Source organism: Anabas testudineus, chromosome 11 (assembly GCF_900324465.2).
Source record: "Anabas testudineus chromosome 11, fAnaTes1.2, whole genome shotgun sequence".
Classification (NCBI taxonomy): Eukaryota; Metazoa; Chordata; class Actinopteri; order Anabantiformes; family Anabantidae; genus Anabas; species Anabas testudineus.
In genome coordinates, this window is record NC_046620.1 from 13262230 (window position 1) to 13286249 (window position 24020).

The following is a 24020-nucleotide window of genomic DNA, read 5'->3' on the forward strand; positions in this document are numbered from 1 at the left end:
CCACAGCCTTTGGGCAGCTCTCTCTCTCTCTCTCTCTCTCTCTCTCTCTCTCTCTCTCTCTCTCTCTCATCCTGTGTTCATGTGTGAAGACCATACTGTGGCGCCTCTCTGCCAGGTGAACCTCTTCTTCCTCCTGATATCACATGGGAGGGGCCTGGGTGCATGCAGGCTAAAGCTAGCTCCTCTTATTTCCCTGGCAAATGTTGTCAACACAACCAGTCACATTTCTCTCCTCCTCCTCCTCCTCCTCCACCACCACCACCTCTTTCTCTTCCATTTCCTCTCCTCCTCTCTGCATCCCTCACTCCCTGCCTGCCTGTCAGAAGTCCCACATATCCCCAGCGGATAAGATGCCATGGAGGCCACAGGAAGAACAGTGCTCTATGTCTGCTCTGTTCTTGGGATCCTAACAGGTGAGCAGTGTGTGTTGTGCTGTCGTGATGGGATGTTGAGCTTGAGTTGTCAGTGTTGCGTTGGGGCAGCTATAGCAGTTACTGTGGTGGCTGTGTTTACAGCAGTTGCCCTGGTAGGCAGGGTAAAGCTCAGGGGTGAGCAGAGGAAGTTTTTTTTTTTTTGTGCTGCTCAGTACGTTTTCACTGAAAGCTTGTGAAATCTTTTGTCTTTTAAAGGTTCAGCTCAGAGAAGCAGCAGTGAAACTGAAAACTGAAGGGTTAGGGTTAGGGTCCTTGAACTGAATCGTTCAGTTCAAGGACAGTTTTTGTGCTTTAATTATTATAAAGTTTGCCAAAAGGTAGTCAAACCATTTTTACACGTTATCACTGCAATTACTGCAGCCTCTCAGCCCCGCTCGACGTAGGTTTCAGTCTTAGAGTCTGTCCGGGTTTGTTTTGCATGTCCTTTCCATAGTCCTCACCGTGTCAGAATGGGTTTTTCTAGTGTTGTTGGTTGTAAGTAAAGACAGAAAAAACAGGGTGTGTGGAAAGAAGAAGTGACCTGCAGGTCACAGCTCTTTGAGTGAGAGATCTGTTCCAGTATCCCTCACATGATGAGAAAAGTCCCTCAAACACAGACTGTCACATGCTTTCTTACACTAACAATTTCTTACACTAACCCTGCTTGACGGTCGCTAGTTCTCTTTATGTAAAAAGGAATGGAGGACAAAGATTGTGGCGCCAGGTGATTTTATTTAGTATCCAAACATCTTGCATGTGTTTGACGGTGATAAGTGGCCGGTGCATGAGGGTCTAAAGGTGGAATTGTTTGAAGATGTGTGTGTGTGTGTGTGTGTGTGTGTGTGTGTGTGTGTGTGTGTGTGTGTGTGTGTGGGACCATCAAAGCCCCGTGTCACTGTAATCTCCTTTGTATCACCACAACAGCATGTGAGTTGTTTGGGGACAACAGTGAAGGAGCGGGTATGGCACACTTCTCCTCAGACTGCCAGATCTCAGCTGCTGCTCCTGACACACATGCAAACACACACACACACACACACACACACACACACACACACACACACACACACACACACACACACACACACACACACGCACACACACATTCAGTCAAAGTAGCCCACAGGCCTGTAAGAGCAGAGCAACGCGGTGTCCTGGGGGTGTTAGCGCTGCATGTATTATTAAGGACATAACACCAGATGCACAGTGACTTTATTGTGGTTGAGCAAGATGGACGGCAGTCACCAGTGACATGGTTGACAGCAGCTCAACATCCCAGAGGAGGAGGACGTGTGGAGATGTCATTTTGACATGAAGACTATTAGATTAGTTTGCACCATCAAAACATGTAATTATTATAAATCATATAGGAAATTAACATTCGCCTTGGGACAGTGAGCGATGAGACAAGAGAGACAGAGAATAGAACATGACAACACAGAAGAGACACAAATAAGAAAAAAGGGGAAAGAACAAAAGAAATGACTGTGAACAAAAAAGTGGTAGGTTTTAGGTTCTAGTTTGTCTCACAGTAGCACTGCCTACTCACATGCTGCTGCTTTACTCAACCTGGCATTTCACTTTGCTTCACATTTCAACTGTCAACAGTCCCTACAAAATAAAATATAGAAAAAATAAAGTCTGCTGCTGAGTGATCATAGATGTTTAACTCCGAGTGTTGAACTTTACAGAATGATTTGGAAAATGTGCAGAACACGTTGAGTAAAAGTATTGGATGGTCACGATGCACATGAACAATCCCAGCCCCATGGTGATTTTAATGCCTCGTTCTGTTTTCAGCCAGTTACCAGTGAATAAACCGCCCTGGCAACCGGCCACAACCTAAACAAACCTCAAGGTGCAATAGATCAGCAGTTATCTAGTTACTGCAGACAGCTCAAGTGTTTGTTTTGCGACAGGTTCTGAATCAAAGAGGCAGGCCTCATCCTTGTCTAGCAACAAAGACACTGTGTAATGAGCTGGGTCAATATTAACTGAACCTTCAGGACGAGGACATAGAGCATAAGATTAGAGCGTTAAAAAACAGAGCCGGGTTTACGCTTTCAATCAAAATAGGCACGTTTTTACTTTGTTTTGTGACTTTCACTCCGCAGTTTGTACAGCCTGACAGTGTTTAAGAAAATACGTTCAAGGTCCGTTCAAAAGACAAAATCATTTTGAATGATAATTAATGCCATGATGTAGTATTGATACTGTACACATCATACTTGTCAATGCAGATGGAGCTTGACATGTGCTATGGTTGATATCATATTGTGTGTTTCTGTGAAGGCGAAACGGTGACCTGATTTCTCCAATGCTATCAGCAGACAACACAGTACATGTAATGTTAAAGTGATCTCTTATCTCTTAGTTCGTTTTCAGTTTCCCCTCAGTTCTACAGAACATTTGGGGATTTTTTTTTTAATCTCATTGTTTTGGTTTTATGGGCCACAACAATAATGTTTTCCTTGATTCTCATGCTCTCATCTGCATTATTTCCAGTCAAAGGATGTTTATAGTCAAATAAGCTATAAAAAACAAATGTACCTGTCCGAACACCAAACAGCAGATACTGACACCTGAAACACGACTGGAAGTGAATGCTGATGCCGATCTAGATCCGTTAGATGGGTAAATATGAGATTCTTTACTAACAGGCCTTTTCTCCTATGTTCTCCATCAACTCAGGAGTCAACTCCGAGTTCATCCACGTCCCAACGTTGCGTCATCATGGCATCGAAGGGAAATCACTGCTCCTGTCTGTGGAGACCCGCTTTCCGTTGGACGAGGTCGAGATTCAGGGAACTTGGTCCCACACCAGGCCGAGCGGCACCAGGACCACGTTGGTGACATTTACCAAAGACGCCACAATTACTGACATGATGTACCGCAACAACCTCCTCTTCAGAGAACCAAATGTTTCTTTACTGATCCAGAAATTAAACCAAGACGATGAGGGGGATTATCACCTGAGCCTCAACATAGAGTTTCATAACAAGACAGGACTGGTTATCAAGGAGGAAAGAACTGTGCATGTGACAGTGGATGGTGAGTGTGTTTTTTCTGTCACACATGATGTCACGGTGGACACAGCCCTAAACTTACAGATTCTTCTCGCTTTTCCCTCAGTGCCTGTTTCCACTCCGGTCATTGACAAGAACCCATCCAATGCAGTTGTTGAGGACAAGGCGAACGTAACCTGGACTTGTTCCGTTGAAAGAGGAACAAGAGTTGTGTTCCAGTGGTTGAGGGACAATGTCGCGCTGGGTCCCAGTGAAAGGTATTACTACTCGCAAGACAAGTCCACGCTGTTAATCAGTCCCGTCAGGAAAGAAGACAAAGGGACTTATTGCTGTGTGGCCAGTAATGCTGTGAGCTGGGGACAACACAGCCGGCTCGTGGAACTAAATGTGTACTGTGAGTATATGCTGTTAATGCTTCTCTGTTCTCCTTTTCCTTATTCTTCTATGTAACAAGATGAACTGAAAGTCGAGTTTCTAAATAGGTCCCTGAGACGACAAAAGTCAGTCATTACTGTGATTGTTTTCATATAACTGCATGTTTTCTGATTTGGCACATAATAGGGCCAGATCTGTCACCATTAGAAAAGCCTAGATTGTAATGTATTGTAATATAATAAAGTATACAGTATTTCCCCAATAACATTTTGCAAATATATATTTTTCACAATCTACAGAAATCTGTCACAGAGTTCATGAAGTTAAAACAACAGATATAACACAACTACATTTATGATTTCTCTTTCACACTGATCTACAGTAGTACCGTATTGGGTCATATGTAAATGTCAGATCATACTACTGGCTAAAAACGCGTCAGTTACTGGACGATATTTGCATATTGCTTATCTCACAGAGCTCTTCTGTTCTTGGCTAGAGGGTGTAGATTAGCTGATAAACTCTCCTGGTTTTACTCGGTTGAGGTTCTGGTTCTACGCCTCCTCTTCCCATGAATTTGTTTGAATTTTGTTTGAATTTTCTGACGTTTCAGACGGGTTAACTGTATTTATCTGTAGGTAATTTTCTTAATCCATCCTCCACCCTATCTCTTTAGTCAATATGTTCAACGTGTGGGTGTGTTAATATAGTGACTTGTCACTGAAAACTGCACCGCCGAGATGTTTAGTGCATGTCATTTCTGTTTGCATAGACAAAGTATGATTTTGTAGCATTCGGCAGCATTCAGCAGCGAGCAATGATCTGCTGCTAACACTTAAAATATATCCTTCAGTTCTACCGTGTTTAGTTCTTTATATTGTTAATGTCTGAATTGTCTGTTTCCAGTCTGAAACTTATCTAGCACTTATTAAAAATGATGGGTGTCACTCAAAGAACTAACAGTGTTCGTGCATAAATTCACTTCTAATGGAAAACTATTTCACCGTAATTGAAATGATATAGTCATAATCTATATGTACAGGTTAAGACTGAATAAGACACTGAAGTGTTTTGTTAATGGAGGGCCCGCCCCGTCATGCATCTGAATAAAACAGTTCATAGTGAAGTAAAACATTGAAGCACACATTGAGCAGAAAACTGTCCTGTGTCCCTGACCCACTGTTGGCTCCTGCAGATGGCCCTTACAACCTGGAGGTGAACTCTGACCACGGCCTTCGAACAGGGGAGGTCTTCACCATCAACCCTGGTGAGCTAGTCTACTTCGAATGCCAGGCTGACTCCAATCCGCCAAACAGCTACATCTGGATCTCCAAGAGCCGCAATTCAACCCAAGTCATCAATGAGGGCCCGCGACTGGAGGTTCGCTCCTACAGACTGGCCCAGGCTGAAGAGTATATGTGCCGTGCATTCAACAATGTGACACAGAAGCAGGATGAAGCCCAGTTTACTCTGCTGGTGGCCAGCTTAGGAACAGGTGCGTAGAGGGTGAAATATGGCATGAACAAGCAGAGCGTGGGTAGGTTTACGGGAATCCTCTTAGATAAACAATCTGCAAACTGTGCGTCATGCCAAAAGCAGAAGAGTTTGATGAGCTATGAGAGATTTATCTTGACAATGACAAGCACAGGCCAGCTTTGGGAACAGTTGGGCAGAAACGCTGTTGTTGCAGCATCGTGCGCACTAAAATGGAGAAGTGAAACCAGATTATGGAGGGAGCATGAAATATACATGTCCACTATGAAACTCAGGTTTTATCTCGGTTGCTAGGATCTAACGCCTGCAGACTGTATTAAGGTTCAGTGGCTGGGAAAGCAAACAGAGGATAACAGCTGTTGTGTTTGTTGACTAGGTTTTATAGCATGCAGAGTTTCTGTATGTGAGCGTGACATTGATAAGCTGTCTTGGTGATACAGAGAAAGGCTTAATGATTGTTGGTGCCAAAACTGGCCATGATTTAAAATGGCGTTTATTACAGCTTCCCTGTTAGCCCAGGAGTGGTCAAACACTAACAGTTGCTAATGAAGCACTGAACACATCATGCATTTTAAGTGGATTTGATGGAAATTTGTTGTTTGCAGGGAAAGAGAGAGAGAAGCAGACAGCGGAAGGAAGCTCTGTATCTCCGCTGGCAGCCATTATTGTCTGCTGTTTGTTCGTCATTGGTTCGATGCTGTTGTTCTTCCTCAGGAGATCCTGCCATCCTAAGAGAGGTAACATGACGTCTTCTTACTCAGCCAGCTCAGCTCAGGTTTTATGCTTGAAATCTGAATGTCTGAGATTTCAACATGGCTGTTGAATGTATTCTTTCCCCGGTGTGAGATAACACCAACAACTTGCTGCACTGAGGATTTACATGTTCAAGTTAATCATAAAGGCAAATTAAGAGCATGTGAGTCTGTGAATAATCATTCCACTGTCTCTTTCTCTCCATTACCAACAGTGCTTATGAGCATTTACAACAGGTAATAGCACTGAATACGAAAAGAATGCATACAGTAATCACAGTGCCTATAATAAGCACTTTAATGAACTGCTTCACTTGCCTTTGCAGACCACTTTCAGAGCAGAAAAGACCTCATCGCTCAGGTAAACTGGTTCTTTCTCAGCTGTTTTTAGTCACTTACACATACAAACACTCCTGACGCAAACGACACCCACATCATGAAGTGTTCCTGCATTGTATTTACACATACACACATCTTACATCATATGTTGTGAGGCAAAATCAGGGGGAATAATGAATGAGCAGGGCTTTGGTTCTCCGGTAAACTGAAAGTCAATTCAAGATATTGGTCAGACATTGAAGCCCGTGTATCAACAGGTCACATGGATGCAACGGAAGATTTTGGCATCTACGAGTTTGTCTCCATACCGGGAAAAATGGAGTCTGCTCAGGTATTTCTCATGTTGTATTTCAACATAGATGAATAAACAGCAATATTTATTTAGTCTAAACACTGAACTCACTTTGCCACGTTACTTCTCCTGCAGGCATCCTGCAGATCTCTGGCTCGCCTTGAGTCAGTGCAGGACATGCACACCACCATCTACGATGTGATCAGACACGTTCCCGAAACCCCAAGTCACAGTTTGCTGAAGTAACTCACAGTCGGAGAGTGGAGCTGTAACTTGGAGTCATTCACTTAAAGACTCCTGTGTGTAGCTTAGTCCTCTGAAGTCTCTGCTATCGAAACCGGAAACGTAGGTTTTGGTGGCCATTTTATTTGCACAAGGGATGATGGAGACTTGAGTGAGTACACAACCTGATTGTGCACTGTTATTGTCCAGTGTTTAGGACACATTTCTGTCAGTGTGAGGTGAAAATGGATGTGAATGACTTGATATTTTTTATTGTGAAAGTATAAACGACCTTGACATTTTTAGCTTTTTTTCCATTCAGAAATTAAGGTCACTGAGGTCATTTTAAAGCATGCGAGTTCCTAGTTGTTATTTTTTCAACATTAGGCTGCATCAGTTCATACAATGTACTTAAAATCCTACACCCAAATTATTATTTAAAGCATGCATTTAATTTTAAATACTTTTTTTGTTTGTTATTTCAACATTATCTTTCTTATATAACATTCTCCCCCAAAAGGAGGCTGTTTTGTACAAAGACAAGTGTTATAACAAACGTATATATATATATACATATGAAATATATTTAGATTGAGTGTAAATATTGTACATGGAGTATAATGTAGATTCTTTATACATACTGTTCCATATCTATGTTTTCTCAAATATATTTATTCCTATAGAAACTCTTTACCCTGTTTCCTCAAATGTAGCATTTCTTCTGCTAAACGTGGACATAATAATTTGCTCAAACAAGGAAAATGATTAACAATTTTTAATTTATTGTACAGTTTGCATTCACATGTTTGTTTTGTACTTGATTAAATATTTAACTGTTTACGCTTACGTGTCATCATTAAATATGTGTATTTTTGCCTTCACCCCACACATAGATGATGTACTTTATTCCAAAATTTCTGGAATTCTTTAATGATAGAGATTTCATAGAAAAGAATTTCACGGCTTGAAATGAACATTTTCTCCATGCCAGATGGAAATATTAGCTGACGCCAGCAAAGATGTCAGTTCTTCTGCTGGTTCACAGTCGGTCTTTGTCTGATGTCCTGGCTGTGATATCTCTTATCACAAGTGTATGAATTACTGTTTGTCTAGATATTGTCGCAGAGCGTTTGTTGCTCTCGGCCTGGCTGTATTGGTATGCCATGTACCATGCATGATATGGAGACAGGCAGCAACAGATGGATGGTTCAGCATGTGGCAGAGTGCCCTCCACCTGCTCCTGCTGACACCTTGTCACGAGTAGATAAAACACACACATTTTATATGTGTTTGTGTGTGTGTTGAAAGTGGGAAGAGGTAGACGGAGGAGGCGGAGGAAAGACAGACAAGTAGAGACCCAAAGATGTTTTGTTAAGAAAATTGAGAGCAAGATGTCTCTACAAAATGAAGGACTCCTGCGGTTTGTTTGCTTCAGTTTGCACAATGTCTCACTCAAAGGCAGCGAGTGCTCTTCCCGTTATTATTTAGCTTATTACCAAATCTTTGTGTTGTCCCCATTGTGTCAAACCCAAGCTGAGTGATTCTTTTCCAATTCATTGTAAACAATGCAGCACTAAAAACGTCTAAATCCAAATGTTAGTTTGGATTGAAACGTCTGAAATGTTTTGTCATTATTTAGTTATTTAACTGTCTTACTTATTTTAACAACATTATCACTGTGTATTTACTGTATTAACTCATTCATTTTTTAAAGATAATAAATAAATGGTTGAGATTTGACCCCCATATTGAGCCATAACATGCTGCTTACCACGATGCTCCCCTGAATAACAAGCAGTTTATTGAATTGAGCTCTAATTATAGCTTATGGACCGACCAAGTAAGTGTTCAGTGTCTTTGTGGTGGCATCTCCGGGTAGAGGTTGCCATCTGTTCCGTCTCAGTGTGTGCTTTAAGGGAGGCTCTGCACTGTGGATGACTGCCTAACAAACAACAGTGGAGTAAATTCACCTAAGGAGAGTGACCTCACCTTCATTTGACTGGGAAATAGCCTGAGGCATCATTAACCAGGAACTAGAGCTCATGCTACCTGCTGTCTGCTGCGTGCTGACTGCTTTTTACCAAGTGCTGCTCGAAATAACACCTAAGGGAGCAATTACAAAGCAGGCTGAATGCAGAGCCAGGTCTAGTGCCTTGGCATAGATGGAGCTATGGGGCACTGAGTCATGGATGGCAGGATGAGATCAACTGAAAGGAAATGTGGTTGTGCTTAATAATGCAGCAACACAAAAAACTGTAAAACAAGGGGAATATAGGCTACTTTAAGAGTTAAAAGTCTCCAGTAAGTTGTATAGCCTATATTGTATTTTTTTTATTCACACAGTGATGTCTAGATTTAGCCTTTAATTGCCAGATAAATGTAGAGGAGTACACATTTCCTTATGAAATAGCACAGCAGTGAGAGCAAAAATACACTGAGAACTGTTTTTAATTAAAGCAGCAGCTTTTTGACTGAAGTATGGTTCTGATCTATTGTCTGTGTCCCAGTATGCTAAATAGCAATTGTATTAAATGAATCCATCACTAATATAAGTTACCTATGTTTACTGCACATTTACATTACTGATTTGTATCCTAAAGCATCCTGTACTGTTTCTTACACGTTAATTTACCACCATCCAGTGGTGTATCACAGAAATACAGGTATCCCATTGTTAATGCTCATGCCCCTTCTAAACATAGGTTTTATTTATTTATTTGTAACAACATATATTTTTAAACATAACATATATGTTTACTCGCGTTATTTTCCATTTTTACCTTTATTAGACGCTCTCGCAGTCAGGTCCACGAGCATTCCGCTTGATTAAAAAATACATTTCCCAAGATGCCAAGGCTCCTGCTCTGCTGACCACGTGACGTTCAACTATGGCTTCCCTCTCGTAGTGATGGAGGAGCATCGTTGACAACAAATCTTAACTGTATCTTCATTCATTTATTTGTCGAGTCACGCAATTTGGATTTGCGATGCAGAAGATCAAGTCTTTAATGGCCCGGCAGGTGAGAGTAGCAGGTGCACAGAAGCTCGGCTGCTGTCCGTTTGTCTCTCACAGCTGCAGGTAGCTAGCATAACAGCTAGCTAAGCTAACAGGCTAAATGACAGCTCATCGTGTTGCTCTTTAAAGCGCACATTCAGCCGCGGTAAAAACGGCTATTTCGGCAAACTTCCGAGCTATTTAGCTGGCATGAAGAAAATACATGTGTGTGGGCACGTATACACACGACCTAATTGTAAGAGTCTGTCTTGAGACAAGCACAACAGTGCAAACTGGGCGGTTGGAGAAGTTCTCAATTTGCACACCAGTAATAACTCACTGATTGGACACAACAGAGCATATCGCTTACAGAAATCTAGCAGTCGGTTCCACTTTTTGCTGCATGCAGCAGTGTGCTAGTGAATAACAAGCAATGGGGACAGGTTATAACTGAAAAAACAACAAACAAACAGTAAATGTTACCTGACATTTTTGGTCACTAACAGTGGCTCTTATTTTGACAGGGTCTCAAAAGCCCTCAAGAGAGTATGGCAGAGCTGAGTCCTGTGGAGAATCTGAGGATCCCGAGCAAGGTAAACTTCACATTCATGGTTGAAATTGTCATTTGCACTGTGATTTATTTTTGCATTTGTTATTTTTGTAATATCATAACAACACTTGACTAGATTGGCACATAATGCGCACATGTAGTTAAAGGTAGGTAGCCACCTGTCCGTACATCCCTGATTGTCTGGTATCATCTTGTTCTTCATCATTCGAGTAGTTGAGCACCTCCTGTTAACAAGTTAGTTGCTTATTTGCTTATTTTTCACCACAAAATAAAAGTCTACAAAACTTGCGCAGCCATGAAAGTGCTGTAAAAGAAAGTAGATAAGTTGAAAATAAATGTTGGTGTCAGATGATCTTGAGAAATGGCCTATAATTTTTAGATGATTCGTGCATCACCGCTTTGTCCTCTATTTGCTGTGTTACATCTTGAAAATGACATCTGTTGCTTTAAATTACGACACGCTTACAGGTTTTAGTAGACAAGAATATAAAGAAACTAAAGACTCTCATTTATATTACTTAAGGACAAGTCAATCCTAACACGAAGCAAGTGAAATACAGCCTGCCGTAACAGTATTTGAACATTTCGGCATGGCAGATTCTGAAAATGCAATTTGTCATGCTTTGTCACAGGAAGCATTTGTCATTATTCACTTCTCCATATTCAATTTGTTAAGAGCAGACAGAGCAGGCAAAGTAGCAGTGCGGTTACATAATGTATGCTCTGTATAATGTTACTTACTTACACCTCAGTACTCTGCTACTTCCTGACTTCATGTGACTTTGCCTTGTCGTGATGACCTTCTATAAATTTGGCTGAGTAGAATTTGGAAGGTGGCCAACTCTCTTTATTCACCGTGCAGGGTGATATGAGCCAGACGTATTCAACCAGATATTTCATTTCTCCTTGCAAACACCTCCCTTTTTTTGTGTTCTTGTGTATTATTGTCATGACTCTCAACCTGGTCTGAACAATGTGTGAGTTGAATTGTCTTTATAATAAGCAAGAGGAATGTGAGCTGATCACATACTGCATCAGATAAAATGGAAAAGGATATGTTTTTGTCTATTCATCTGTGAGACTTGTGAAAAATGAAGCGGACAACCAGATCTTTTCAATCTGTTGTTTACTTCCCTTACTAACCCTGTTTTCAGGAGAAACGACAAAGGCTGATCTCTGTTTGATGAACTCAGGAAGTCTCACAAACAAACAGTCTAACAAATAAACACCACACTTGAGCTCATGATGGTGAAAACAAAATTGTACAATAACCTAATAATTCCAGGTCATCAGCTCGTATTAGTGGAATGCTTTTTGTAGATGACATTGAAATGCTGTTGCTACACTTGTTGGAGAAAGCCACTCAGATTAAACTCAGATAAGGAATGTGGTCATTTGTCTCGTGTAAGTGTAATTAAAGCTTGTATGACAGCAGATGGGAGTTACTGGAGAAAGATTAGTTTCTCTCATAGGATCCCGGGTTTCTCCTGCTTTGAGATTGGTATCGGGTGAGGCTGTGTCCAAACTGGATATGCAGTAATCAAGCACCGGTATTCTCCTTTCTTTATGCTGGAATCATAGGCCCAGAATTATTGTAATTGCTGATACACTTGCTCTGTCTGGCTGTCTGATGTAAGACTTCATGATATAGTAAAATTTAGCAGGGGTTAGTATTTATTTGAAGGTTATACATGCACACCTACTGCTCAATAGCACCCGTGAATTCATTCTCCTTTGTGTACTGCAAACACCTGCTTATTGTGTGTTCAACCAAAACATGGGGCTCATTATTTGATGATATTGTGCTTTGACTTTATTTGCTTTGCCTCCAGGCCTTTTGGCTTTCAGGAAAATGAAATAAGATCAGCACAGGCCAGGTTTTATATAGCCTCAAACCTACAGTTGTTTTTGATTAAAGGTGAATATTTGTCATTATGACCGGTGCCTCTATGGGGAAAAACTGCAGTACTTAACACACTGCGCTTTGACGGACCAATGCACTTGGCAGCATAGTTTACTATTTTGATGCAACATGCACTCTCTCCTTGGAACTATTCATGTGTTTTCAACCATTTTAGCCACTATTCCCATCATTTATCATCCCCCAGAAGCTGACAGCAACATCTGGCTGACTACAGGGGGACGGACCGATGTGGGGAATGATTAACAAATGATGCTGTTGAGTCATTATTTTGGGCTTGAGGGTTTGATAATGATGAGTGACAAGCAGAGAAATACTAAAAATAACTTTAGATAACTAATGCAACATGTGCATCGTGTCTTGTGATTTAATATAGAGCTATTCTGTGGAACTGCTGAGGTGGAACATTTAATTTGGTTTCTTTCACGGATGTCAGGCTGGTTGTGTGTGCAGAAAGAGGTCAGACTCTTGACTACAGCAGCACTTTACCCTCAAGGAAAACCATTCTCTCAGAGAAAATCAGATCCCTCTTGTTCACCTGCTGCTGCCCAATGCCCTCTACACATTAAAATGTAAATCTTCTCATTGAGTGTGGGGCCTAAATTCAATAAACGTTTTGCCTTATTCAGGATGTCAACGTGATATCATCTCAAATAGAATGATTATAAATGAGGTCTTTGACATTCAAACCTGGGCTAATAAAACACAATTTGTACAATTTTGTGCATCAAAAAGAGCTAATTTGCATAAAAAAACCTTTAAACAAATCAGAACATGTTTTTCACCAGTATGTTTAATTACAATGAGTACAAATGACCCCAAACTGTTTTTTTTAAAAACCACTTTGATGCTTTTATTCCTTTTGTCAATCTCTCTGGGTTCCCTAAATCATGTAAGCTGCTTTGTGGGATCACATTAAAAACAAACAAACCAACAAATCTTGTTTTCTCTTTTTCCAAACCCTTCTGCTCGAAGCTGTTCTCCCCCTTCACATCAGATTCAGGGATCGTCTTTGTAGCAGTTGTGCTGAATTCTCTCTTTAACCTCTTTGACCCTTTGATGATTTCCATTATTAGAATCTCATATTAATTAGTAAAGCAGTGCTAATATGAACAATATGCATACAAGCACTGTTAGTATGAACAGTAGCCGTCTTCTAATTCAAATATTACTGCTGTAGAGCCATGCAGATGCAGATACCACTTCTCATCAGCAGGGGTCAGCCTTGGTTCATTCATTCCTCATTAAACATTTGGATCTCCTTAAATTACTACGAATTCTGTTCGCACAAAACGCTTTCATTGACTCGGGCCAAGTGCTTCACATGCTCAAGATTGCATTATTTCCTAGTCTTCATATTAGTCAGGCCTGGGATGGAAAGTGGGGCTGTGAAAGCTGTGAAGAGCGCTTGTTTGATAGTCTGTCATTAGCCTCTTCTGGGGGAACACAGCTCAGTTTGACATCTCACATGCAGCATGCTTTAGATGACTCAGTCAGGTTAGTTTCTGAGATGAGCTAATTATGTTTCCGAGGGCCTGACTATGCTAACCGTGTAGCCTCATCAGTACGGGGTACCATTGCTTTTGGCTCTGTAAAGACAGCGCTGAGTGAACCGGGTTATAATCATGGACTTTGAAGTGAAAATTCAATAGTATCATCTGTTAACTCGGCAGCTGACCGCAGTGTGGAAGCCTGGATATTGCTGTTGGCTGTCATTTTGTCCTTATGTCCCACAAGACAGCAGTGTTAAACCCTTATTTAGCAGCAGGCGAGGATTTATGCCCAGTTAGACTTGCATACATATTCAACAGTGATTACAATAAGGAGGTTTTCATTTGTTCATCTAATGAATGATTCTGTTGTGGATATAATTGGCCCTCGTCTCAGTCTCTTTACTTCACCGTCGTTCCCTCTCTGTGTCTCACAAGGGTTACACACAAACCTTTTAGCATTAGTTTTTTCTTCTAAACCGGCGTCCCGTGTTTTGAAGCACTTTTTTTGTCCTGTCCCGTGCTTGATTTTCCACATTCAATCAGCACTCCAACGTGATTCTTTGATAAAGCCTTTTAAACGTCCCGCACTTCGAATGCAAATAGATTTCTAATTTCCGCAATGAGATGAGGATTTCATTAATTTGCAGAGGGGGATGAAGGGTGGTTTGTTTGTCCCTGAACCTTCAAAATGAAATCTGATCAAAGCCTCACAGCGGCTGATGTTGGGTTTTAACGTGCGGGGCGCGGAGGCTCTTGTTTTGTTCTGTGCCCGCACAGCAGCAGGGAAGGGAAGGGAATTGTTTAACCCGAGGTAGCCTCTCAATGAGTCAGTCACTTTAAAGATGTTTAGAGTTTTGCACATCGCTGCAGGTGGGAGACTGAGGCAGAGAGAGGGGAAAACGAAAGACAGTGACACAGAAAGGTGAATTGCTCTTATCGCACTGGAGCGACTTCACAAGAGGGACACACCATCTTTTTCCTTATGCTCTAACTTTCTCTGCCAGTGAGTCATCCACCACGCCCCCCCCCCCCCTCCTCTTTCGCTTTCCCTCTCATTTGAACTGATTTCCCACCCACCCTTTTGATGACAGAGCCTTCCCCTACCCCTCCTTTCCCATGTTGCGCATGCACCCACACGTTTCCTCAGGGCTCCTGCTCACTCCTTTACCTGATTCAAATATGGGAACACATCCAACACACACACTTCCCTGAAGGTCTGTGCAGTGCAGCTGCACACATTCAAAGACGTTAAGGCTTTATTTCCATCCTCCCAATTACCTTGTATTAGTTTATACATGGTTTAAAAGGGAGTCTGTTTGTGTAATTGAATTAAATCAAGCTGTATTTTACAGCGAACATCCAAGTTACTTGCAGCAGTATTGCTTCCTATTAATGTCACTCTGCAAGACACCCACAGTAGCTGATTTAGTTACGTGGTTGGCACACTTCATCGCTTTGCTGCGCGCTCCTTGCTGATAGTAGCCGGGGAAATATTTGTGGCCAGGCAGGTGTGTAACATGGCTTTCTTAATCAGTGTGTGCCATCTCATGAGGTCTGCATGAGATGATGTGTGGAGATCTCCACTAGAGATTTCTACGTTTATGCAGTAGAGTTTGGAAGTGTACAGGGCGAGTATCGGTTGCATTTATCCTGTAACTCAACATTTATCCTTGTTCATCTATTCTAATACCATTATGATTTAATTTGCTGAATATAGTTCACTATACAGTAAAGAGGGCGTGATTTGGACATGACTTCGTTGTAATTTAATTTACTTTTTCTTTTTTTTTTTTTTTTTTACTTTTTCTTTTTCTACTAACATACAGTGGGAAGGAAAAAGTATGTGAATCTATTGGAATTGCATGGTTTTCTGTTTTGTACTACTTCTTGTAGCTGTTTATCAGACCTGCACATTGTTCAGGAGGAATTTAAGCTCATTCTTACTGCAGAACTGCTTTAGCTCTGTCATATTCTTTGTGTGGGTCTGGGCTCTGACTTAGCCACTCTAAAAGGTGGATTTTGCTTTTCTGAAGTCATTCTGTTGTGTGTTTTGGGTCATTTTCTTGTAGCATTACCCAACTTCTACAGTAAACTCAAAACGTTTAAGAGTTTTTTTGTCAGTCAAAGTAGCTCTAGTCCACACCCTCAAAATCATTTTCTTAACTTATGCTAACAAATGATCTGAATTAGTTTTTTCAGATCACATTTTATGACAAATTAATGCAGAAAATCATGATTTTTTTTCTTGCCACTGTAGTTGTTCCACCACTTTGCTATTGACGTGTGACTATATCGCTGCTCATTAAGGCAGCCAGGAGGGGCTGCGGGTTAAAAACCCTTCATCTGAAAGTCTCAATGCAGCAATGAGCCTCGATGGAAGCACAGCATGTTAATCAATAAGGCTCTGATGTTTTTTCAGATACGCACTGAAGGGGAATGTTTTTTGGTGATTCATTTCTTCTCATCTCGCCTCTGAAGGCAAGGAGATGGGAGATGGCAGCTGAATCTCCCATGATAGCTGTCCAGTGAAACAAGCTGCAATCGGCTCCTAAACCCTGTGATTAGTGTTTCCCCTCCGTTTCTTTCCTCACTTCATCAGCTCCTTTGTTCTGGCCTCTCCCCACTTTGTCCTTCACCATTTCCCTTGCTCTTAAACCCCACTGTACCTCTTCAACTCTAATCCCGTCCCCCTTCATTATTGTTCTTTCTTCTGGGATTGTTCCTTCTTTTTCCGCTTTATGTGTCTCTGTATCTAATTTGATGTGTTTTTCTTGATGTTTGTTTGTTGTTTTCATCGGTTGTGAGATGATGTAATTGCTTTCTTGAAGCACATATTTTAATTCTCTCTCCTTCTGTCACTCTCTGTCTCCTTTGGTCTGTCTCTCCTTCTTTCAGGAGGAGTTGCGGGAGCTGAGGGAGCAGCCCATCGACCCCCAGGCAGAGCAGGAGATCATCGACAGCATAGAGGAGGTCTACTTCTCTAACGACTCCTTCGACATGGTGCAGCATGAACTGGAGGTCAGATACTCTATGAATGAGCGAGCATTTGTGTTACTGAGTGAACAGGCACCACTGACCTGGAAAATGATGACAGCAAACTCTCAAGTTCCCACGCCCCCCCAGGAAATAATAGTTTCATCAAGACTACCACATTTCAGTAGTTCTGATACCAGCAATATTGCAATTCTAATGTGAATAATTATTAAATTTCTGTGCTTGAACCCCTCCTGACTGGCAGTGTTTAAGCTCTTTCTCACCTGAGCTGCTGTCTCTTACATTTAAACTGAGCTGCATGCATACCATTGGCGTCCAGATTGATGGATTGCATCCGTTCAACAGAAGAAGGGTGTGAAATCTCATTAGATTTATCTTGGTATTGCTACACCATCTGAAATGAGACTTTCAGTCAAGGGGAAAGTAATTACTTATCATCCTTTGGGCCATGGATATCTTCTTTTCCTAGCAGAGTTCGTTTGCTGTTTACTAAACAACATCCTCTGCCTTATTTACTAATCTCACTTATAATCAGGTAAGGTGTATTTATAGAGCAAATTCTTTTTGTTTTTTGGATGGAAGGAAGCAGCTACAGTATCCTCAGCCAAGCCACTGATACCTGCTTATGATTTCTTTGAAATCTTTATTGAGATGTGTGCTAAAAATGAAGACGTTCAGTAGTGAAGATCAACTCTCTTACGATAAATGATGCCCCTGTTTTGGCCCTGAGTGCCGTCATTTAGATGCTGCCATCCAGTAGAATGCTGTACTATAAATGAAAGACATGTTTAGAAGCAGCTTACATCTGTATAGAAGTGACAGTGTCTTAAGAACTGTGTTTGAGCTCTGTCTCCAGTGCCTTTACCTGTGTGGGAGTGTGCACTGGAAACAAACACTAAGGTTATATGTGTTATCTGTGTTTGATTATAGAAACTCCCGCCTGAACTGAACCTGCAGGAGCTAGAGGAGTACAGAGATAAGCTGAAGAGACAACAGGCAGCAGTATGTATCTTGATCCCTCTCTTTCACACGCACACACACACACACACACACACACACACACACACACACACACACACACACACACACACACACACGCTGTTTGGCACATGCTAAAATGAAAAAGTTATGTGTAGTTTATGTAGGATTTGTGACTTGAACGTATATGTATTTGCTAAGTAAAAACAAGGTCCACTCACACCTAGACATAGAGTGGTGTCCTGTCCAGGTGCCCCTGCTTTTGCCCAATGACAGTTGGGTTCCAGCAACCTTGCAGCTCTTAAAAGTTCAGACAGTTTAGATAATAGATGGATGGCTTTTAACATTATCACACAGTCTTAATACATCTGGAGTTAGCTTAGATGAATAGCACTTAAAGGACATTTGAGTTGATATGAAAGTTTATCACGTTAAGGTATTTATGTTTAGCATTATCAATGCAATTAAAAGGTTCTGTAAAAAAAATTATTTTCTTATGTTAATTTGAAAGTATAGATCACTCCTCAGCCCTACAAGTTAGACAAGAAAAAACCCCCAAAACAAAACAAAACAAAACAAAAAAAGTAGAAGCCCAGTGTTTATTCTTGACCTTGGAAACTCCAGTTGACAAAATTGTTTCACCTCAAGGTCCACTTAGTAGCATTTCCGAAAAAAGAAAATAATAAAAAATCTTTAACCCCCAACATCCTGCTTTACACGGAGGACACACACACACACATTATGAAACTGATATACCCCCAAAAAAATACCAGAAAAGCCTGCTTTCATTTAGATAAAAGCTTTGGGTATCTGTGTCTGCTCGATTATGTAGCCATAGCAATTTATCACAGACCATTTCCTAGGGAGCACAAAGAAAAGAAAACTTCTTGCATCTCATTCCAAGTCAATAACACTGCGTTGATTATGTGTGAAGCTAGACAGGAACATTACCGGCATGATTTTTCTGTATTGATTGGCAATTTGCTGGCAGTTTCTACAACCTGTGCCAAATAGCCAGAAAGTGTTCTTTGTGACAGAACACCGATGGCAGACTCTCGTGGTTTCATACTGGAGCTCGGCATGTCAACAGCTTCTATTAGTAGAAATGTGTGGGAGAGAAAACTGCATTTTTCTCCTGTGCGCCGTCAGTCCATGCAGTCCAGGGTAGTTTTCTCACACTTAACCTTCTTTGTGATGAGCCTCTGTATTTTGACACACCTGTTTCTCTGCAGCGTTCCCTCTGCTACCCTATCTCAGCTTTACCCTCTACTTTGCCTTGCCACATCTATTCCCTCCACAGCTTTTCTTGTCCCACTTTTTCATACATGCTCCTCTTCCTCCACATCCCTTCTGACATTTTTGGCAGTTGCCCACAGAGCTGTCTGTTTAGTTGAGAGGATGCTCCAGACTCTGTGGCCTGTGGCATGGTGAGACCTCCAAGTTAGTAAAGCCTTAGAGTACACAAATGTACCCTCTCTCTGCCTCCCTCTTCCTCTCACACTCTGGCTGTGTGCCGGCAGGCACCTCATGGGAATAGCAATGGTAATTGGTCCAGTGTGCTGTCAGGCAGAAAATCTGTAGCTATGTTTCTCGGCAAGCTTATCAATGCAAACCTGCAGTCCTGAGCCTATATAAGTAAACCCTCTACCTGTTTGTCTGCTTCAATTCCCTGAGGCGTTTGTAATAAATCTTCAGTATATGCCTCCTTTGATTTGTTTTTAATATTTTGAGCTATTTTTTGTGTCGGTTAACATGTTGACTTTAAAGTTCAGAGATCAGATATTCAAGTAATGGCATTTTTTTCTTCTGCAAGTTATATTTAAACAACACATGTTAATAACTAAATAATAACAAAATAATATACCTGACAAAGAAATTAACACTTAAGGGGCCACTTAACCTAAAGGGGCCACTGAATTTAGATTTGTATGGATTAATTTGAAAGTGCACAGCCAAACAATCCACCTTTCTTTGTGGTTATTATGTTGCAAAGTCATATTTTACTATATTTGACAGGAACCTTACACATTAATAAACATCAAAACCCTACACAGTCTCTGTAAGTCTTTAAGAACACAACACAGTCATCCTCAGGGCTTTGATGGTCATTTCAACCTTTAGTTGTGACATAGCTCCTTTAGTTGTGACATAGCTCCTTTAGTTGTGACATAGCTCTGAGTGATAGTTTAGTGATATCGATTTTAGTTTGAACTAATGAAAATATATGGACAAGGTTCACAAAATGAGAATTAAAAACCCCCACAATTTCCTAATGAATATAATTTCCAGTCAGATTTAATTCAGTGTTGGTCAGTGGCTTAGTAGTATTCCCTTTCAGTTTCTTTAAATACTGCCAAGTGATTTTTGAATTTCCCTTAGATCAAATTTATTTGACCTTGAATATTTTTGTCATAGACAAACAAAAAATATAGGATTATAAGATTATATGCATAAGCATTTTATACAGTTCATCATAAAAACCCGCATTTGTCAAGGGTGACTGGTATATTTCAATAATCAGAATTTTCCCCACTACTGCCAAGATTTTCCCCATGCCATCTGATATTAGCCACAGGGTCAGTCCCACACTTCTCTGTGCTCGCAGCATCTAGTGGAAGTGACTCAGGCACCGCGTTGGTTCCATCATCTGTTGGTCTCGCTCTATCTGTAGACAGGCATTCATCTTGAACTGTAGCTTCCAATAAGCAGCCCCCCCAGGCAAATCCTCTGCAAGTGTGGACAGAGTCCATCTACCTCTTGTCAATATTGGTGAACAATAGCCCTGGACAGTGGTAAAAACATATGATCACAATGTTCCTCACTATAAACTGGTTCTGTCTTTTTTAGAAACGATGTCAGAGGCCACAAACCTTTAAATATTACACATAGACACCCTGCTTACTCTATCCCAGTCATCATGTGGATGATTATGTACTTATTGCTGTGTGTTACACCAGTACAGCTCTCCTGCTGCCACTAATGGAAAGTCCATGTTAACAGGTGGACAACATATGTGTGTGCATGTTTACTGTACACATAACAGAAACGCACACATACACACGTGAGCCTACAGAGGCACAGACGTGGCCATCAGCGTGTGAAATGGAGCATATCTCTTTGAAGAGGCGATAACGGGGCTTTACACATTGTCATCACGTGACTTTCCTCCTGGCAGATTATATGAAGGGTCTCCACAAACTGTATCTGTGACTCCATAAATTAAGCTGTAAAGCAGCTACTGCATATACTTGTTCCTCTGCTTGTCACTCTTTTCTTCACTCCTGCTGTGAGGAGGTGGTTGTGAACTGGTGTGTTGACTTTTTTTGGACATTAAAAATCCTTTTTTTTTCTGCTGTAGGGTTGAACAAGGTTTCTGTAGTAGTGAAGAAGAGAAAAACTGTCCTGTTTCTCTCCCACAGTATCCAAGCTTAATTGGCATCTCTAACACACGCCTGGCAGAAGCTCGTCTCAGGGCTAATTGCCTTTTCGTGCTGTGAGGCTTCGGCCCAAAGGAAAAATGTCAGGGTCCAGACACACAGCTTGGTTGTGTGGTGCTGCCATAATTTAAGTAAATGCACAAATGCTAGAAAGCCTTAATTAATGTGGACAGCCATGCTTGTAGCATACTTTTGTTAGTTTTATTAATTATAGGAAGCAAAATTTGAACTCCTGTAGTCATTAACACGTAACCTCAGATGAATCTAATTTTGTAGTACTTTTAACTCAATACCTTAACCGAGTAAGACCTTAAATATGTGAGGAACATGAGACGCCTAAACACCAAGTACATGTTCACATATATAGTGCTAATATTGTTTATTACCCTCCCATCTGAAATGAGTCTTCCTTTGCATGAAATGTAGGCTTCAGAGAAGAAGGCGACGTTAATAGCAGGGAATGAACATATTCAATTTTTAATAAAACTTGAAAGCTAGAGATGACTATCCCTCCTGCAGCAATAATGAATTCTCTCCCCCCGTTCATTTTTTTTTTTAAAGTTAGTAATGCTTATGCAACCTTTGCCTAAACCCTGCTTGGTTGCCAAATTCTACCATTTGTTTAAATCGAGCTGAAATGATGTCCTGCAGTGCAAAGGAAGTTTAAGTCAGAGTGTATGTGTGTGTGTGTACGAGTGAAAACAGAAAGTGCAAAAAGAGCGATACACACACACACACACACACACAGCCTCAGAGCAGGGGTATAAAGCAGTGATATTTTGAGAAACAGGTAAGCTCTCCACACTACATCTAGGAGTCAGTCTGACATTTCTAAAATCATTTCTTGCCCAATGCGGTGTCACAGACATTGAACTTTACAAATACATTTTCCAAATAGTGTTATTCTGTTATTTAGATTTTACTTCTGCGTCACACACCTCTCCTTACAAATCAGCACTGCATTAGACCACTGCTGCAGATTATATCGTTCCAGGTTAGTAGTTAGTTAGTAGAAATGAAGTTACCCCTAACTCATAACCCTAACCCTTATAAAGAGTAGTAAATAATCAGTGTCACAGTTATCATAAACACATATATATAGATCTGTGGCATACTGTCCTTTTGCTAACGGGTGAGTGCCACAATCTTTGATCCTCTTGATCTGTGTGTGTCAGACAGCTGCAGCATGTAGTCTCTTTTGAGTTGACAGGTTTTTACTTCTTTTGTCCCTATGCAAAAAAAAAAGAGTCTTAGTTGATGAATGTTAGTTGCCAGTAGTTGATAATTATTACATGCACTGTTCTTGCTCTGCAACCAAGTTACTGCACAATTAGCTCCAATTTGAGTATGTGAGAACTAATGACTTTGGCCTTGTGGCTCCAGTAGGAGGGTTTGGTTATTCGCAGCCAGGTTTTGATTATGCTTCACTGTTTAGTGTTAAAATCAGTGGGTTGCCAATACAAGGTGTTGCATTTGGTTAATACAGTTTCAGATCTTTTTCTCCACCATTTTCTTGTTGACTTGTTTTCTTACACCTGTTACACGTATTTAATATAGATTGGCAAGAATCAATATGTGAACCTTTTGGAATTTCGTGGTTTTCTGCATTAATTTCTCATAAGTGTGATCTCATCTGATTTTGCTCCGGTGTTTTCACTCATTGTCCTGTAGCATCATCCAACTTATACAGGGTTTCAGCTGACGTACAAACGTATTCTCACATTATCCTGCATAATTTTTTGATACACTTGGTAATTCATCTTCCCCTCAGTCACTGCAAACTGGCTGATGATGTTTCCTCCACCAAAGGTTACAGTTGAGATGATGTTTTCATGATGATATGCAGTGAACTTTTTATGCCACTGCTGTTTATTCTTTCCAAATAGTTCAATCTTAGTTTCAAAAGTCCACAAAACATTGTAACAATACTGCTGTGAAGTGTCAATGTGCTCTATAGCAAACTTCAGGTGTGCAGCAATGTTTTTTTTTAGTAAGCAGCAGCTTCCTTCATGGAGTCCTGTCATAGACACCCTGCTTGTTCAATGTTTAACCTACTGTAGACTCATGAACACAAATGTTAGCCAGTTCCAACGATGCCTTCAAATCTTTGGCCGCCCACTTCTTGGTAGAGTAGACTCCATTTGTGGATTGTTTGCCTATGTGTAGACTGGTGAATTTCTAAAGTCTTCATCACTTTGTAACCTATTCCAGCTTTATGTAAATCAGCAATTCTTGATTGTAGAACCTCTGAAAGCTCCTTTTGGTAAATCATTGCCCACATGACCACATTTTTTGCACACTCTTGTGCAGAGTAAACTCAAAAAGTTTGAGTGTTTTTTGTCAGTCAAAGTAGCTCTGGTGCCCACCTTTAAATATTCCAAGGGTTCACATACTTTTTCCCTCTACCACTAGGTTTTTATGGTGGTTCTCAATGAAGACCTAAAAGATTCCAATTTTTTATTTTTTTATTTTAAGCACATCATATTTGTTAATACTCTTGACTAAGATGAAGATCAGATAATGTTTCATGATAAATTAAGTCAGAAAACTATGAAATTCCAAAACGTGCACATACTTTTTCTTGCCACTGTATTTAGTTTGGGATCATCTTACTCATTCATATGAATATTGAAAGGCACACAGACTCCCAAACCTTAGGGAATGAACAGTTCCAGTTGAGCTGCACTTGCCATCTGCTCAGGTCTCCAGTTTGTTACC

General features: G+C 40.8%; 2 protein-coding genes across 3 annotated transcripts in view; both read left to right on the plus strand.

The window, feature by feature from the left end:
* Positions 1 to 246: 246 nt before the first annotated feature.
* hepacam2 (HEPACAM family member 2) lies at positions 247 to 7173 on the plus strand. The gene is made up of 9 exons (XM_026350006.1): positions 247 to 413; positions 3105 to 3464; positions 3546 to 3833; positions 5010 to 5309; positions 5914 to 6045; positions 6276 to 6297; positions 6387 to 6421; positions 6657 to 6730; positions 6827 to 7173. The coding sequence occupies exons 1-9, from the start codon at positions 356 to 358 to the stop codon at positions 6935 to 6937; spliced, it is 1380 nt and encodes a 459-aa protein (XP_026205791.1). The 5' UTR covers positions 247 to 355; the 3' UTR covers positions 6938 to 7173.
* A 2621-nt stretch (positions 7174 to 9794) lies between these two features.
* The window catches only part of vps50 (VPS50 EARP/GARPII complex subunit), an 80002-nt gene continuing 65776 nt past the window's right edge, over positions 9795 to 24020 (plus strand). For both annotated transcript variants that reach the window (XM_026347499.1, XM_026347498.1), the window contains exons 1-4: positions 9795 to 9933; positions 10433 to 10501; positions 16789 to 16911; positions 17818 to 17889. In XM_026347499.1, coding sequence (XP_026203284.1) covers positions 9901 to 9933; positions 10433 to 10501; positions 16789 to 16911; positions 17818 to 17889 — 297 coding nt within the window. In that variant the 5' untranslated portion in view covers positions 9795 to 9900. The remainder of the gene's footprint in view (positions 9934 to 10432; positions 10502 to 16788; positions 16912 to 17817; positions 17890 to 24020) is intronic.

Excerpts from the sequence above, each read along its gene's own strand:
- hepacam2 (XM_026350006.1), top strand. The coding sequence starts at position 356 with ATGGAGGCCACAGGAAGAACAGTGCTCTATGTCTGCTCTGTTCTTGGG. Across the intron at positions 3,465-3,545 it reads TGTGCATGTGACAGTGGATG|TGCCTGTTTCCACTCCGGTC; the intron begins GTGAGTGTGTTT and ends CTTTTCCCTCAG. Across the intron at positions 6,422-6,656 it reads GAAAAGACCTCATCGCTCAG|GTCACATGGATGCAACGGAA; the intron begins GTAAACTGGTTC and ends GTGTATCAACAG.